Below are 12,777 nucleotides of genomic sequence, written 5' to 3' on the forward strand. Positions count from 1 at the left end.
AATTATATTTATAGTTCACTGTATTTGTCCAGCAATGACACCACATAAACCCAGCACGCTGAAAATCTGAGTGAATACTTTGGACTCGAGCCTACAAATGCTTAGAGAAGTTGTTCTTTCAATGTCTCTGATAAAGTCATGCTAGGTTTTTATTTATTTATTTAGGGCTGCATTCAGACCACCTACCTCAGGCATTGCAGCCTGTCAAACGTCAGATTCCAGCTCTGGCTGGGTGAGTCAGCCTGCCTGAATTAGGATCCTCTTTCCTCTATACAATAAGCAGAAATGGGAAGACACCTCTGCAAGCCTGGAGACCCAGGGAGTTCCGTGCTGGCTCAGGAAAGTACCAAGGGATCTCGGCAAGACGATAGCATAGGTAGGGAGCAGCCAGAAGCAACCTCATAAAAAATATTTGGCAGCTGATATTGAGCAGGCACCTGACTCTGGGCTTTCCTGCAGGCACCTCTGCTCAGGCTCAGGGCTGAAGGAGGAGGCAGCACTCACTGTCACCTTCAGGGTCGCAATCCCAGGAAAAGAGTAATTTTCCCCAAAGGGCCCCTAATCACAGTAGCTTTACCTTTCAGTGTCTCAGAGAGCCAAACATCATCAGAAATATTTCTTTCACCCCCTCTTTTTCTCCTCAAACGGCCCAGGGAGTTGAGCCATGCTTTCACCTGAACGTCCTGCAGGAAAGTGCTGTGACCTCAAACCCCAACCAATGCACTAATGCTGTGGCTGGAAAGATGAGCAGTGCTGTGGTCAGGCAGAATTTGCTCCAAGTGCTGGCCTTCCCTCTGGGCATGGATCAGGTAACACCAAACCTATGAATTCCATATGCAAGCCCAGGTTTTCAGGGAACAGCAACACGAGCTGTCTGTTCAGCCTCCAGCAGCAGGGAGAGATCCAGCACTCTGCTGCCATTTCACAACTCAGGAGGGACTTCTGTGGGAAAAGCACTTTGCTTTTTCATGGGATAGATACTCAACCTCTGAGAAAGCTGCTACAAAACCATAATGATATGGTATTAACCAAACATAATTAATTCTGAACTTCCTTATGCTCCCAGTGCTAACAGGCACTTCAAGGGCAGTACAGCAAACAGCACACAGGTTCCTGTAGCACCCAAGACCAGATTTTTGGAAGCATCCACCAATCCAGTGGTTCCAGTAAGTAACTAATGGAATTTTCAAAGTACCTCACAGACAGATAGAAATTCTGTAGCCAGAGTTGTAAGAATCGCACTAAGCAGCTACCTGAAGCTGTAGGCACCTTAGTGCTTCATGAGTTTTGCTTTAGGTCCAAGAATTCTCCCAGAAAAATTCTTTTGGGATACCTATACTCTTGGATGGCCATTTGTCTCACAAAAAATGGATCAGAAGTTTAGAAAATCACAAATATTCACATCATGAAGGGTGGTATCTCTTTAAGCATTTCACTGTGGCCATTGTACCATTAACTTACACATCAAATGTTTGAATTACTTTTGTGAAATAATCCTAAACTTCTAAATTTCAGACAAGTTTTTCATAAAACTTTATTCCTGATCTTTTTAATAAACTTCCTAAGCCTATTCGCTTTGCTCAGTGAGGTCATAAACCAGCACTGCTTATATTACAGTCACTTTCACGCTAAGGATTTGTTTTGTCACAAAGAGAACTATAAATTCATGGAATGAAGGTGGAAAGCAGAAAGGACCAATTGTGACACACAAAGCTTTCTGGTTATGCTCAGCAAACAGTTTGGACTAGGATTTTAAAAACCACTTTATGAAGTTGTACTACTGGCTTTAATGAAAGCACACTTTTTGCAATGCCGTGCGCTCCCAAAAAATCCTGTAATCTGGATTTGGGCCAAACACAAAGCCTTTCTTCATTCCAATATTAATTATTAGTAGCTTATTTTTTATTCTTTGCTACTAAACATTAATAACTTTCAAGTAGCAAACCAGATTAGAATAACAACTCCAAGCATCCCACCCTGGTGGGCTCCATTTTCTGCATCAGTGTCCTGCTTTATGCTATTAACGCATTTCCTTGCATGTGGAGGAGCCTTGTCAAATACTCATTTTTCTGGGGAAACACTTGGCAGACAGAGACTTGAATGCTCACTACAATCCTCTCTCAGTTCAGTGACAAGATGAGTTCATTATTCGTGAAGTTTTCTAAACTGAATATTCTAAATGACAGATTTGTGGAAAATTTTCACCTAACCAAACCTTCCATCTTGTCTTTGTAAAATTGAGGTGTTTCCCATTCCCAATTTTCTCTTCTCAATTAAATGTGACCCTAAATCTCTGATAAGTGACTGTCAGGGGAAAATCCTTTCTAACTGTGGCAATTGGAGTATTCAAATTTGGCTTTTCAGAAGATATTTCCATGGACATTATGTAACAGCAATCCTTTCATTAATGAGTATCATTAATGAAACACCTCAAATGGTATCTCCTAAGGCTCCTGCAGAAATGTTAACACAAATATGTTATACAGTAATGTTTAAAAACCAAAAAAAACCCCACAAACTCAAACACCAATTCATGCAATAGCTACACTCTGATGGCAGAACCGAAATTCTCGCATCTCCTTGCCTAAACTAGTCATTAAAAATCCATTTTCATTGTTTAAATCTTGTTTTCATTTAGCCTCAAACTAAAAATAAATTTTGAAAGATCGGAATTATTACAGCCAGTTATTCCAATCTTTTGAGTACCTCTCCATAATGGATGATTTATGATTTATGATTTATGACCCAGACAAATAGAAACAAAAGATTTTCTGCTTTTTGTTTGGCATGACTGGCTGTGAAAAGGGCAGCCCCACCTACCCACACACCCAGTTCTTGTGCAATTCTCAGTAATATTCAAGGAGGAATAAAGGATCTGGGCCTGCAAACAGCGACTCTGCTCTGGTGAAGATTAAAAAAAAAACCATCAGCAAAATTCAGTGGGGCACTATTTAGTTAACACAGTTTTGGTTGCCTAAATTTGAGATGCACAAATCCTAGCTCTGCCATGTTTTGCTGATCTGATGTAAATTCAACATTTCACTCCTGAAAAGACCCTTTTGATCATCCAGCCTGACATCTCTAATCCTAGAACCCATCAGAGAACCTCAGCCTCAACCATGTGAGGAATTACTCAAACCTTAACCTCCCCCTGACCTGCCATACATTTTTTGGGAAAATACCAAGTCCTTACTCAACATTTACAACAGAGAACTTGATACAGTACCGGAAGCTTACCTCACTGCCTCCCAGAGTTAAAATCTTGTTAAGATCATCATGAGCCTTTATCTACCAATTCTCTCAAGTAAAGCATCTTAATTCTCTGGCCATGTTTTGTTTCTTCGGAGGGACAGACGCTCCCACTCCACCCAAGTTCACATTCTGAACTAATCCATCCCTGGCGCTCTCACTTGAATTAGAAATTCCATCTGATTATGAGAAAAAACTTTGTTTTGGGGGTAACAGAGCACTGGACCAGGCTGCCCAGAGAGGTTGTGGAGTCTCCGTCCCTGGAGATGTTCAAAACCTGACTGGAGGGGATCCTGTGCAACCTGCTCCAGGCAAACATGATTTAGCAGGGGGTTGGACTGGATGGTCTCTAGAGTCCCTCCCAGCCCCAACCATTCCCTCATTTTGTGGAACAGAATAAGTCCACAGGGCAGTGAAAAGGTTAATATTATACACTCAGTGAGGTCAAACTCCAAGAACACATAACAAGCCATTATGTTAAAAATTGCCTGAATTTATGAGTCACTGCATTTATGAAGGAACCGATATGAAAAAGACAACTTGGCAAAAATAAAGAAAATTATTTCCAGCTTGAAGTTTTGCAATCCTTCAGTATATCAAGGCTCACTTACTGTTATTACTATCCATGTTGTGCAATGCTCTGAAAGTCACATTTTTTTCCCCTGTGTATGCATAGAGATGTCCAACAACCCAAGGTATTCTTCCCTCATAGAAAATAAATTAGAAAGCAGACATAACTCAGAATAACATACAAGATCCCCTCAAGTAGAGTGGTAGAATCCTAATATTTTTTTTTCAATATTTCCCTTCTAAATAATAAATCAAGCCCACTGCATTTCTCTATATGGAATGATATGATGCAGAAAAACCTTGTGTGTTTATATTTTTCATATAATCACAAAATCATTCTTAAGCTCAGCACTAAACTATAACAGGTGCTTCCACCCATGGGTGAAGCAAGTCAAACTTTAGCATTTCTTTGTTTAAACCTGGCCAGTTTTTTAATGCAATAGTCCCTAACTCTGATGCACAACATGAACCTATACCAACTAAGGGTAAAATATATCAAGTTTTGAAGCTTAACCCATCTCAAATTGTTAAAATTTTTGCTTCAGTCAGTGTTCTGTCTTGGAGTAACAATTTCATCAACTAGCACAGAGATAGGCACCACCAAGAAATTGAGGGATAAAATGGTTAAAATGGAGCTGATCAGGTCATCCTCTTCACAACTCTACACAATGCCCAAAATTTAGTGATTAGAGTTGGGCCAGAGCCACTTAGGGCACAGGAAGAAGGTCACGGAGTCAGATTTCTGAGCATCTTTCAGGAATCATCCACCATGTGCAACAGAATTCACAGTATTCAATGTCTGTCCTCAACAATTCTGTTACAGGCAGACTAGAAATGAGACCTAAGGGCAATCAGTTTCAAAGTTTTATTTTAAATATTATCGTCTCAAAGTCATTTATAAGGTGAGGGATTTTTTTTTTCCTCTTTTTAATAATCCAAACAGAAAATACCTGATTCACTAAGGCACAGCCTAGCAATCAGTTTTGCTTTCAAATCTGAGGACTCAGTGGAAAATCTTAGATTGTGCAGTAACTGTGAACTCTTAAATGGCCCAGGATGGGCAGGATTGGCAAGAAAAACTCTTTAAATGCCCCACTGCTGACAAGAGGATCTGGCTGTCATGTGCAGCTGAGGCACAGCCACTACTGCTTTTTATTTCTTGTAGGAGGTTTTGCCACCTGCAGACAAACGGTTGGAGTCACTCATTGCTGCCATGAGCTAAAACAACATTGTAAAAGCTTGGCTGTCTTGTGTACCACAATGAAGTGATCAAATCACCCAGCCTTGCACTATCCTTCCCAGTTTAAGGCAACCAGTGGTAATGGTTTCACTACATAATGACTTGTTTTAGATATAAACACACAGAGATTTATGCATATTTCATATTAAAATACCAGCAGGACGTTGCTTTGGAAATCGTGGTTATCTCCACTTCCACCTGCAAACTCTGATATCACATCTAATAATTTGTTTCTATTTCTACCCTGCACCTTTCATCTGCTGCTGCTGTTTAGCTGACTCAGAACCAAATCATCAGCAAACCTCACCATCACCTAATTCTTCAGTGCTCTCCCATGGAGGAGGAAGGAAAAGAAAAAAGAAATAAAACTGTCCCTTTAAAAACCCAAGCATTTAAGCTGCTTGTCAGTCGTCTTCCTGACAAGGCCACTTGAATGTATTCAGGAATATTTGCATAAATGCTCACAGTGAGTTCACCCAGGCAGCTAGTGCTAATGGTACATAAAGTAATTTAGTCACTTCTCTTAGGCATCCTGTCAGGGTGATAAGCACCCCCTCTTTGCCTTGTTGCATATTAGATCATTAGATAATAAAGTGTTAGAGCATGCAAACTGACAGGGTCTCAGGGACTATCATTTTTCGAGGGCATTGCATTCTGCCAGCAAGGAAAAATAATAGAGAAACTGATGCTGCAATTGGTTTTACATTCTTGTAAAGACATTCAAAAGATTTGGGGAAAAAAAAGAATTTTTACTTTGCAATGATATGAATTTTAACTGGAAACTTTGCAGTGGATTTATTGCTGGTAAACTTGAAAAGAGTTGTTGCAAGCCCTGCCAGAACTCTCCCCTTCCATAAGTTTATCACTTAAATTTCATTGGGAAGATTTTGCTTTTAAAATTGACACCCTGGGATGAACTCCAAGCTGAAATATATCCTACTGTTGGAGCCTGTTGGCTCTTGACTATACATCTTACTATATATATAATTTGGAAAGGTCAACCACACCGGCTTTCTGGTTTACCAGAAATATAAAACCAGTGAGGATCCAACTATTTGTGAATGAAAAAGTGATAATTATTGAAAACCACAGATTACTGTGGCTTACCCTATTTATACCACACAGAGATGGATGAAATAATAATTGGCCTCTGCCAGCTATTACTTTTAAAATATAGATATATTTATTTGAAAGATTAGCTGCTTAACCCACTGGCTTCAAGGGGGCAGCATGTGGACACAAAACCAAGATCTGGGGTTCTGGTTATATTCAGAGAAATGAGCTACAAAAAAACCCCTTTTTGGTGGGGTTTTACTTTACTGACTGAAAAGTCTGACAAGCAAGATATAAATAAAGATGTGTTGGATGTCCCAAAAATAATTCAGACTACCTGTTAATGAGATGGTGAAACCCAAATGTGGAGACACCAGGCTCCTGAGTGGCTTAGGAGGTGCAGCTTTCTTTCCAGCTTTTTGGCCCCCAAAGTATCTTTTAGGTGTCACATAAACTGTACCTCCATGTTTCAGAACAGCAAACACAAGGTTGTAAGGAAAAATAAGCTGGATATTGTCCAGGTAAACTCAACAACCAGCACATCTTTCTACATCCTGTCTCTCCTTTCCCCAGCCCTCACAGTCAGGCATTCATCTCTATTGCCATCAGGAATTTGTGTTAAGAAGCTAAACGTCTGGAAAAGTCCACAGGAATACATTTGGTCAATGGTATATTATAGTCAGATCCCAGATTTTACAAACCTGTGATGAGCAGTTGCTCACCAGAGCAATGAACCAGAGACAAACCATGACTACATTCCCTTCCTATGCCTGCTCATGGATACAGCTCAGGTCAATCTGTCCTTCCCCGAGGGAGGCAGAAAAGATGGGGAGAGGAGAGGCAAACAAACTGCCTCTGATGCTATCCAAAATAAAAATTCCAAAAACTGGAGAAAAATAATACATTTTGTGACTCAAAGTGAAAACAAAAAATTATTTCAGTGGAGGAAACTGTCATCTGTTCCAATGGGTCTTGTCCAAAATTCAATAGCATTAAACCTTTTTCTTTCTTTGTATTTAGTAAAGTAATATCATAACAACTGGATTTTCAAATTTTTTTTCCTGTTTCTTGGACTCACATGTTCAGAGAATTCCTGGAGAGTTGGACAGAAGGATTTGGGTTAAAAAGAAAGGCTCCACCAAGCCTTTGGGAAGGGAACAATTTTGTAGTGTGAAGGTTGCTATTCAAAAGTAAGAATTTACTAGCAGTTGCTTTATGAGGTTGCTTGAGAGGTGCCTGAGAAAGCAGATTAGAAAAATCACCTTTCCCACAAAATGTACACATGGAGATATTTTGCAGATGTTGACTTTTAATATCAGCACAGTAACTCAGGTGTGTGCAGCTACGTAAGCAGAGAATTATCTTTTTTTTGTTGTTGCTTTTTGCCAACAGAATCCCTCAGGTTGTAGGAGTGGGAACGACAGCTGTGGTAAAATGAGATACCACGGTGCATGAGAATAAGGGCATTTATGTAAGAGAAATTAAGTACTGCCTCAACCAAAAGCATGCACTGAGAAGACTGCAATGGGGAAAAAGGAAAAAAAATATGGCAACTACTTTAGTAGGAATATAAGAAAAAAAAAAAAAAGAGTGTTTTTTTAAGACTAGACTCAATGGAAAGATTACAAAGTTGAACAGAAAGAAGTTTCCCTTTGTAATGCCTTCTGCTAATTAATAAAGACAGAGTTCATACATTCCTTATAAATTTCAGTAAAAATTATGACAGTGGTTTGTTTATTAAATTAGGTTGTTGGCAGGATGAAAAAAAATTCTATAACATGAATTATGGCTGAAAATGGCTCGTAGCCTACATAAAAAAGTTAGAGCTAAATAAATACAGATGTAAGTTATGTTTATATAATGAGAAACGCTGCTGAGCTAAGAATTTTAGGTTAGTAAGTGTGAACTACAGACCCGATTCTGCAAACACTTATCAATACCCTCAGCTTCTCTGACACAAGAAGCCTCATTGATCCCAACAGGACCATATGTGAGCATAATCTTAAATATATGCATAAGTGCTTGCAGGACTGATGCCTGAAAGCATAAACAGAATAGAAAAGTATTTCCACAGGAATCCACTGAGCAGTAGAAACCCACACATTTTCCCATTTCTCAGCATTAATAATTTCTTTTAACGTATCTAGTTAACATTTCTCTGAGTGGCATTTGCTTTCCCAGAGAAATTTTCATCTGGTTTCTTCAAACTCTTTGGAAAAATCTATTTAATTATTCATCAGATCCTTGGCAAATATTTGTGAAACAAACCAGCATAAAGGACTGGTGCCTTCTACACTCAGCTACTTCAATGGCAGCTGAGGGTACACATCTCTTAGAGGGAGCAAGCACCTATTGAATTTAGGATTACAAACAGCTTTGAAGACAAAGAGCTATTCTACCAAGCTGGAACAGGGAGAGGGGAGTGAAATGCCCTCTGTTTTTGTTTTGTTTTTCAGCAGTAGTCATCAACTTTGAGGACAAAGAGCAAAACAAAACATTAATCAAATCCAGATTTTTCAAAGTACATTTGCACTCAACAACTCCCATTTTAAGCACCTACAGTCACCAGCAGATGTTCCCTTCCAGGACCAGCTGACCTTACAGAAGAGATTACTATCCCCAGGCTGCTTCCAGCCACGTGCCCCCATCCCACCCTTGCTGGAGTTTACTGTGCTTCCAGAAAAGCCAAATTGCCTTGCACCATTTCTCCTTCAATCATTTCAGCAACAAGCCATATTGGCAAAGAGTGATTATTTAAATGGTTTAATTCAAATGAACTTCATTGGCCTGGAGGAGACCAGAGAGCAAGCACACAACCATCCTAGCTGGCATGTCCATGGTGAAGAATAGCCTGGAGCAGGGAAGGGAGACAAACAGCTGTGGGAAAAGCAATGTCCTCAGCTGGCACAGCTGGAGCCAGAAAAGAACATTCATCTATGGCTTAAGTAAGCAGATGGATTTCCAAAAGGGCTCTGCTTTCATTTAGGGCAATTCAAAGGAACAGAAGAATCTCCTAGACAGCTCAGCACCCTATAGATAGAAGAAATGCAATCCAAAATTTGGGTGCTGAGCTCTTCAGAAAATGTGCAACATCCTTTAGATGCACAGTCAAAAATCAGGGCAGTCTGGAAAAAAAAAATCAGACTCCAATTTTGGGTACTGAATAAATGCAACCAACATTAAAAAAAAAATCACCCCACTTCACTGGCACACAGGACAACCTCTGCACCCATGTTTGCTTACTTGTTTGTCATTTCACTACATTTAGAGCTGACCTACTTGAAAAATTCCCCTTTTGGTCTGGAGGCCAGTCCCTTTCAAATGTCTGGTCCCAGAGATAATAAACGCTTACAGGACAATTTTGAAAGCAGCAGCCAGAGACACAAACCAAATAAATTCACATTAAAAGTAGCAATGCCAACCAATGAAAATGATTTGCCTACCATGTTCCAGATAAGAAGGCGTACCTTCCGAGGGATCGAGTCTTCGAGCTCTCCGCCCATGCTTGGAATTGTTGTGCACAAACATATTGTCTGACACTGCCAGCACATGGCCATCAACGTTGACTGTCGTAGACACCACGACCTGCAAGCACAAGAGCAAGATGGAGGAAAATTTGGATAAATCCGTGTGTTTTTTAAAAAGTGCGGAGTGTAATAAACTCAGTTAAATAAATAACAGCTGGGAGCTGTAGAAAATTGCAAAGCTATTTCACATAATAACTGGTGCTTATGCTGTACAAATCTAACAAGAGGCGCTATTGATGAGTGGGTCTTTGGCATCGAAAGCTTTTGATGCAGTTTTAAGTCAAATTGCAGAGTTTGTAGCTGCGTGGCAGACAGCACACTGTTAACCATCATTTTAACAAGAGGATCTTTATTAAGTATTTTTTTCCCCTATATACAAGGGCAGCTGTGTTTCACCCTAAATTATCCTTCAGTTTCCACGCTGAAGTAGATAGAGATGTTGACATTGCAAATGAGAATCGATTCAGAATAAAAGAAAACAAAAGTGTATTTTGTGAAGTTGTAACAAGAGTTGCTGCCTGCGTTGCCCCCACCCTTCTCTGCTGCTCTCCCCTCCGCAAAGTCACTGCAGGTTGTTGGATTTGCCCAAATTTCTCCCGAGCTCTATCTTAAGGAGTATGTATAGGCATGTTTGTGTGCACACACACATATGCTTGACAGTGGGGTCTTGATCTGGAGAACACAACCCTATTCATCCCGTGTTAGAATTATTTGTATTTCTCAACTTATCTCAATGTCAACACCTGGGATTTGATTTGAGGCGAGGTGAGAGAGACACAGCAGGACTGCCCTGGAGGAAGGATTAGACACTTCTGCTGCCCAGAGCTGCCCAGGGCAGGAGAGAAGCCAGCCCAGCAGGGGCAAACAGGTAAATGATGGGTCCAGAGTAGAAGACTCAGCTTCTCCAAGGTGTCCAGAGGGACTGCTCAACCCTGAGGCTCCAAAAGGAAATCCCTGTCCAGGCAGTGGGCCCGTGAGCCATGAAATGTCATGGAGAAACAAGTCTCTTGCAGAGCTGTGAGCTCATCACACCACGTCTCCATTCAGACCAAGCAGTCTCAGCCTCCCCAGCTTTCCTTCAGCCACCCCTCCCACAGCCTTTTCCCAGCAAAATGTGGCATTCCCAGGGTTTTACCCCAGCCAAAGATCTGGCCTTCAGCTGGCTGCTGGTTTGCCAGGAGCACGCGTCGCCTTCGAGAACTTTGACTAAAACAATAAGAAGAAATGACCTACACTTCTCCTTACATTAAACAGGGAAAGGGATTAAAGACTGAAACCCAGAGAGATATGTTTATTCATGCGACCTCTTACAACCAAATATAATAATTGTCTGTTAATTGCAGTTTCAGCTCCCACCTCATGCTTCGACATGTGAAACAGCAATCAGCAGCTCCTGTTTAATCCACCTATTATGTTGACTAATTAACTTTGCTCGACAGTTTATTTCTTCCTCCATTATCAGCCCCTGTCAGCCGCAAGCACAGTGCCGCAAAGGGGGACCTCAGCCCTTTTGATTGATCACCGATAGATTGACATGCAGATTAATTTAATTAGAATCACCTCACTTGAGAAATGAAAGACAATGGCAAGGGGGCTAATAGATCTGCTCTTATAATGAGGCAAGCCTCCAGAGCCACGGCAGAGGATTTCTGATTTATTTTGCTGAATTCCCCAGTCGCTCTGAAAGGCTCTTGCTTTAATTGTTCTTGGTTTTGAGAGGCTTTAGCCTCTGAAGAGGTGAAATGCTTTACAAGGATTGGCAAACATTGCTTCAACTCTCTCAGGAAGCTGCTGCCTCTCAAAGTTGGTCAAATGGGGACACTTAAAGGATCGCTTACAACTATTCAATTTCATCACTTGAATTGGAACTAAAAAAAAAAAAATAGAGTGAAAGGAAAAATTTTCTACCTATTTCTGGCCCCCCAATTAAAATACTCAAAAAGTAAGCAAAGCCACTAAACTGCCCAGAGGAGATCCTGAAGTCTTTCTCTGGAAAAAGCAGAATACAAAAGAGAATATTTTATATCTAAAAGATCCTAACCCTATCCCTCAGAATGGCATTCCAAGCAATAGGCTTTTATGTGTGTTTTAAGTGAAAGATATTAAAATACAGAATAAATGATTCAAGAGCTCCTACAGATGGAAATTTGGGAAAAAGAAAGCACCAAATACTACAGATAAGTTTTCCTGAAATCAAACTAAGGAGAGAAAAAAAACCAAGCCCTATATATAAAATTCCAAAAGGGATTTCAAAAGTAATTTATCCATTGAATTCCTGAGGGGTAGAATAAAGTTTATGATATTTTCAATAAAATATGATCTTATAGTAAGTGGCTCGGGGTTTGCAATCTTATTTGTGCACTTGCAACCATTGTAAATTCTTTGCAAGTGGGATTTTGAGCCAAATCCTTGGCACTGCCTGTCACAGCTCCATGATTTATGCCAGCTCCTTATCTTCTTTTAGGGGTCTGATTAGATATGTATGAAAATTAACAAAACTACAATTAATAACAATGGCTACAAGAGGAAATATTTTCCCCAATTCTAAAACCCTATAGGTACACACAGACTTCATGCTGAAGCTGATCAAACCTGGGCTGAAACCAAACCTTTTAACATTTTTAGAAATGGGATTCCAGAAAAATAATGAGCCAAGAGTAGTAACAGTAAGGTAGTTCTGAAAGGTGTGAAAATCCTGTATCTAAGTAGCTGCTGCTATACATGCAACTTTCTAGGTAAGAACTTGAGGAAACAATCCTGTTGAAGTTTTATGTGAGTAAAGCTACATTTAATTTCCCCCTCCTCAGATTTTCAAAACTGTTGATGCAACATATTTTGAATTACTTAGCAATACCTTCCTACCTCTCTCCTGAACAGTTTGATTTACTATGAAGAGACCACATTGGTGTGGTTCTTTGGTGTCGTTAGCAGCAGAAACTATAAATGGAATCCCCAAGTGAAACTGTTTCCAGTCTCAGGAAATGCAGAAAAAAAAACCTCTTATGTGTCTGTTTGGAAAAAAAAAAAGATTATTCATAGCACACCTGTAAGAAGCAACAGGCTCTTGCTGCTCAATTCTTTAAATGAAAATTCTCATTAATAGAGGAACACTGAGTGCACATTGCACCAAGGAAATAT

The 12,777-nt window shown here is 40.1% G+C and overlaps 1 protein-coding gene across 6 annotated transcripts in view; it reads right to left on the minus strand.

The window, feature by feature from the left end:
- Positions 1 to 12,777, minus strand: part of EBF1 (EBF transcription factor 1) — a 264,174-nt gene that overhangs the window by 77,078 nt on the left and 174,319 nt on the right. For 4 of the 6 annotated variants that reach the window (XM_059483698.1, XM_059483697.1, XM_059483702.1 and 1 more), the window contains exon 8: positions 9,556 to 9,697. In XM_059483698.1, coding sequence (XP_059339681.1) covers positions 9,556 to 9,697 — 142 coding nt within the window. The remainder of the gene's footprint in view (positions 1 to 9,555; positions 9,698 to 12,777) is intronic. The other 2 variants (XM_059483699.1, XM_059483703.1) reach the window with 1 other exon arrangement.

This window comes from Ammospiza nelsoni, chromosome 16 (assembly GCF_027579445.1).
Source record: "Ammospiza nelsoni isolate bAmmNel1 chromosome 16, bAmmNel1.pri, whole genome shotgun sequence".
NCBI lineage: Eukaryota > Metazoa > Chordata > Aves > Passeriformes > Passerellidae > Ammospiza > Ammospiza nelsoni.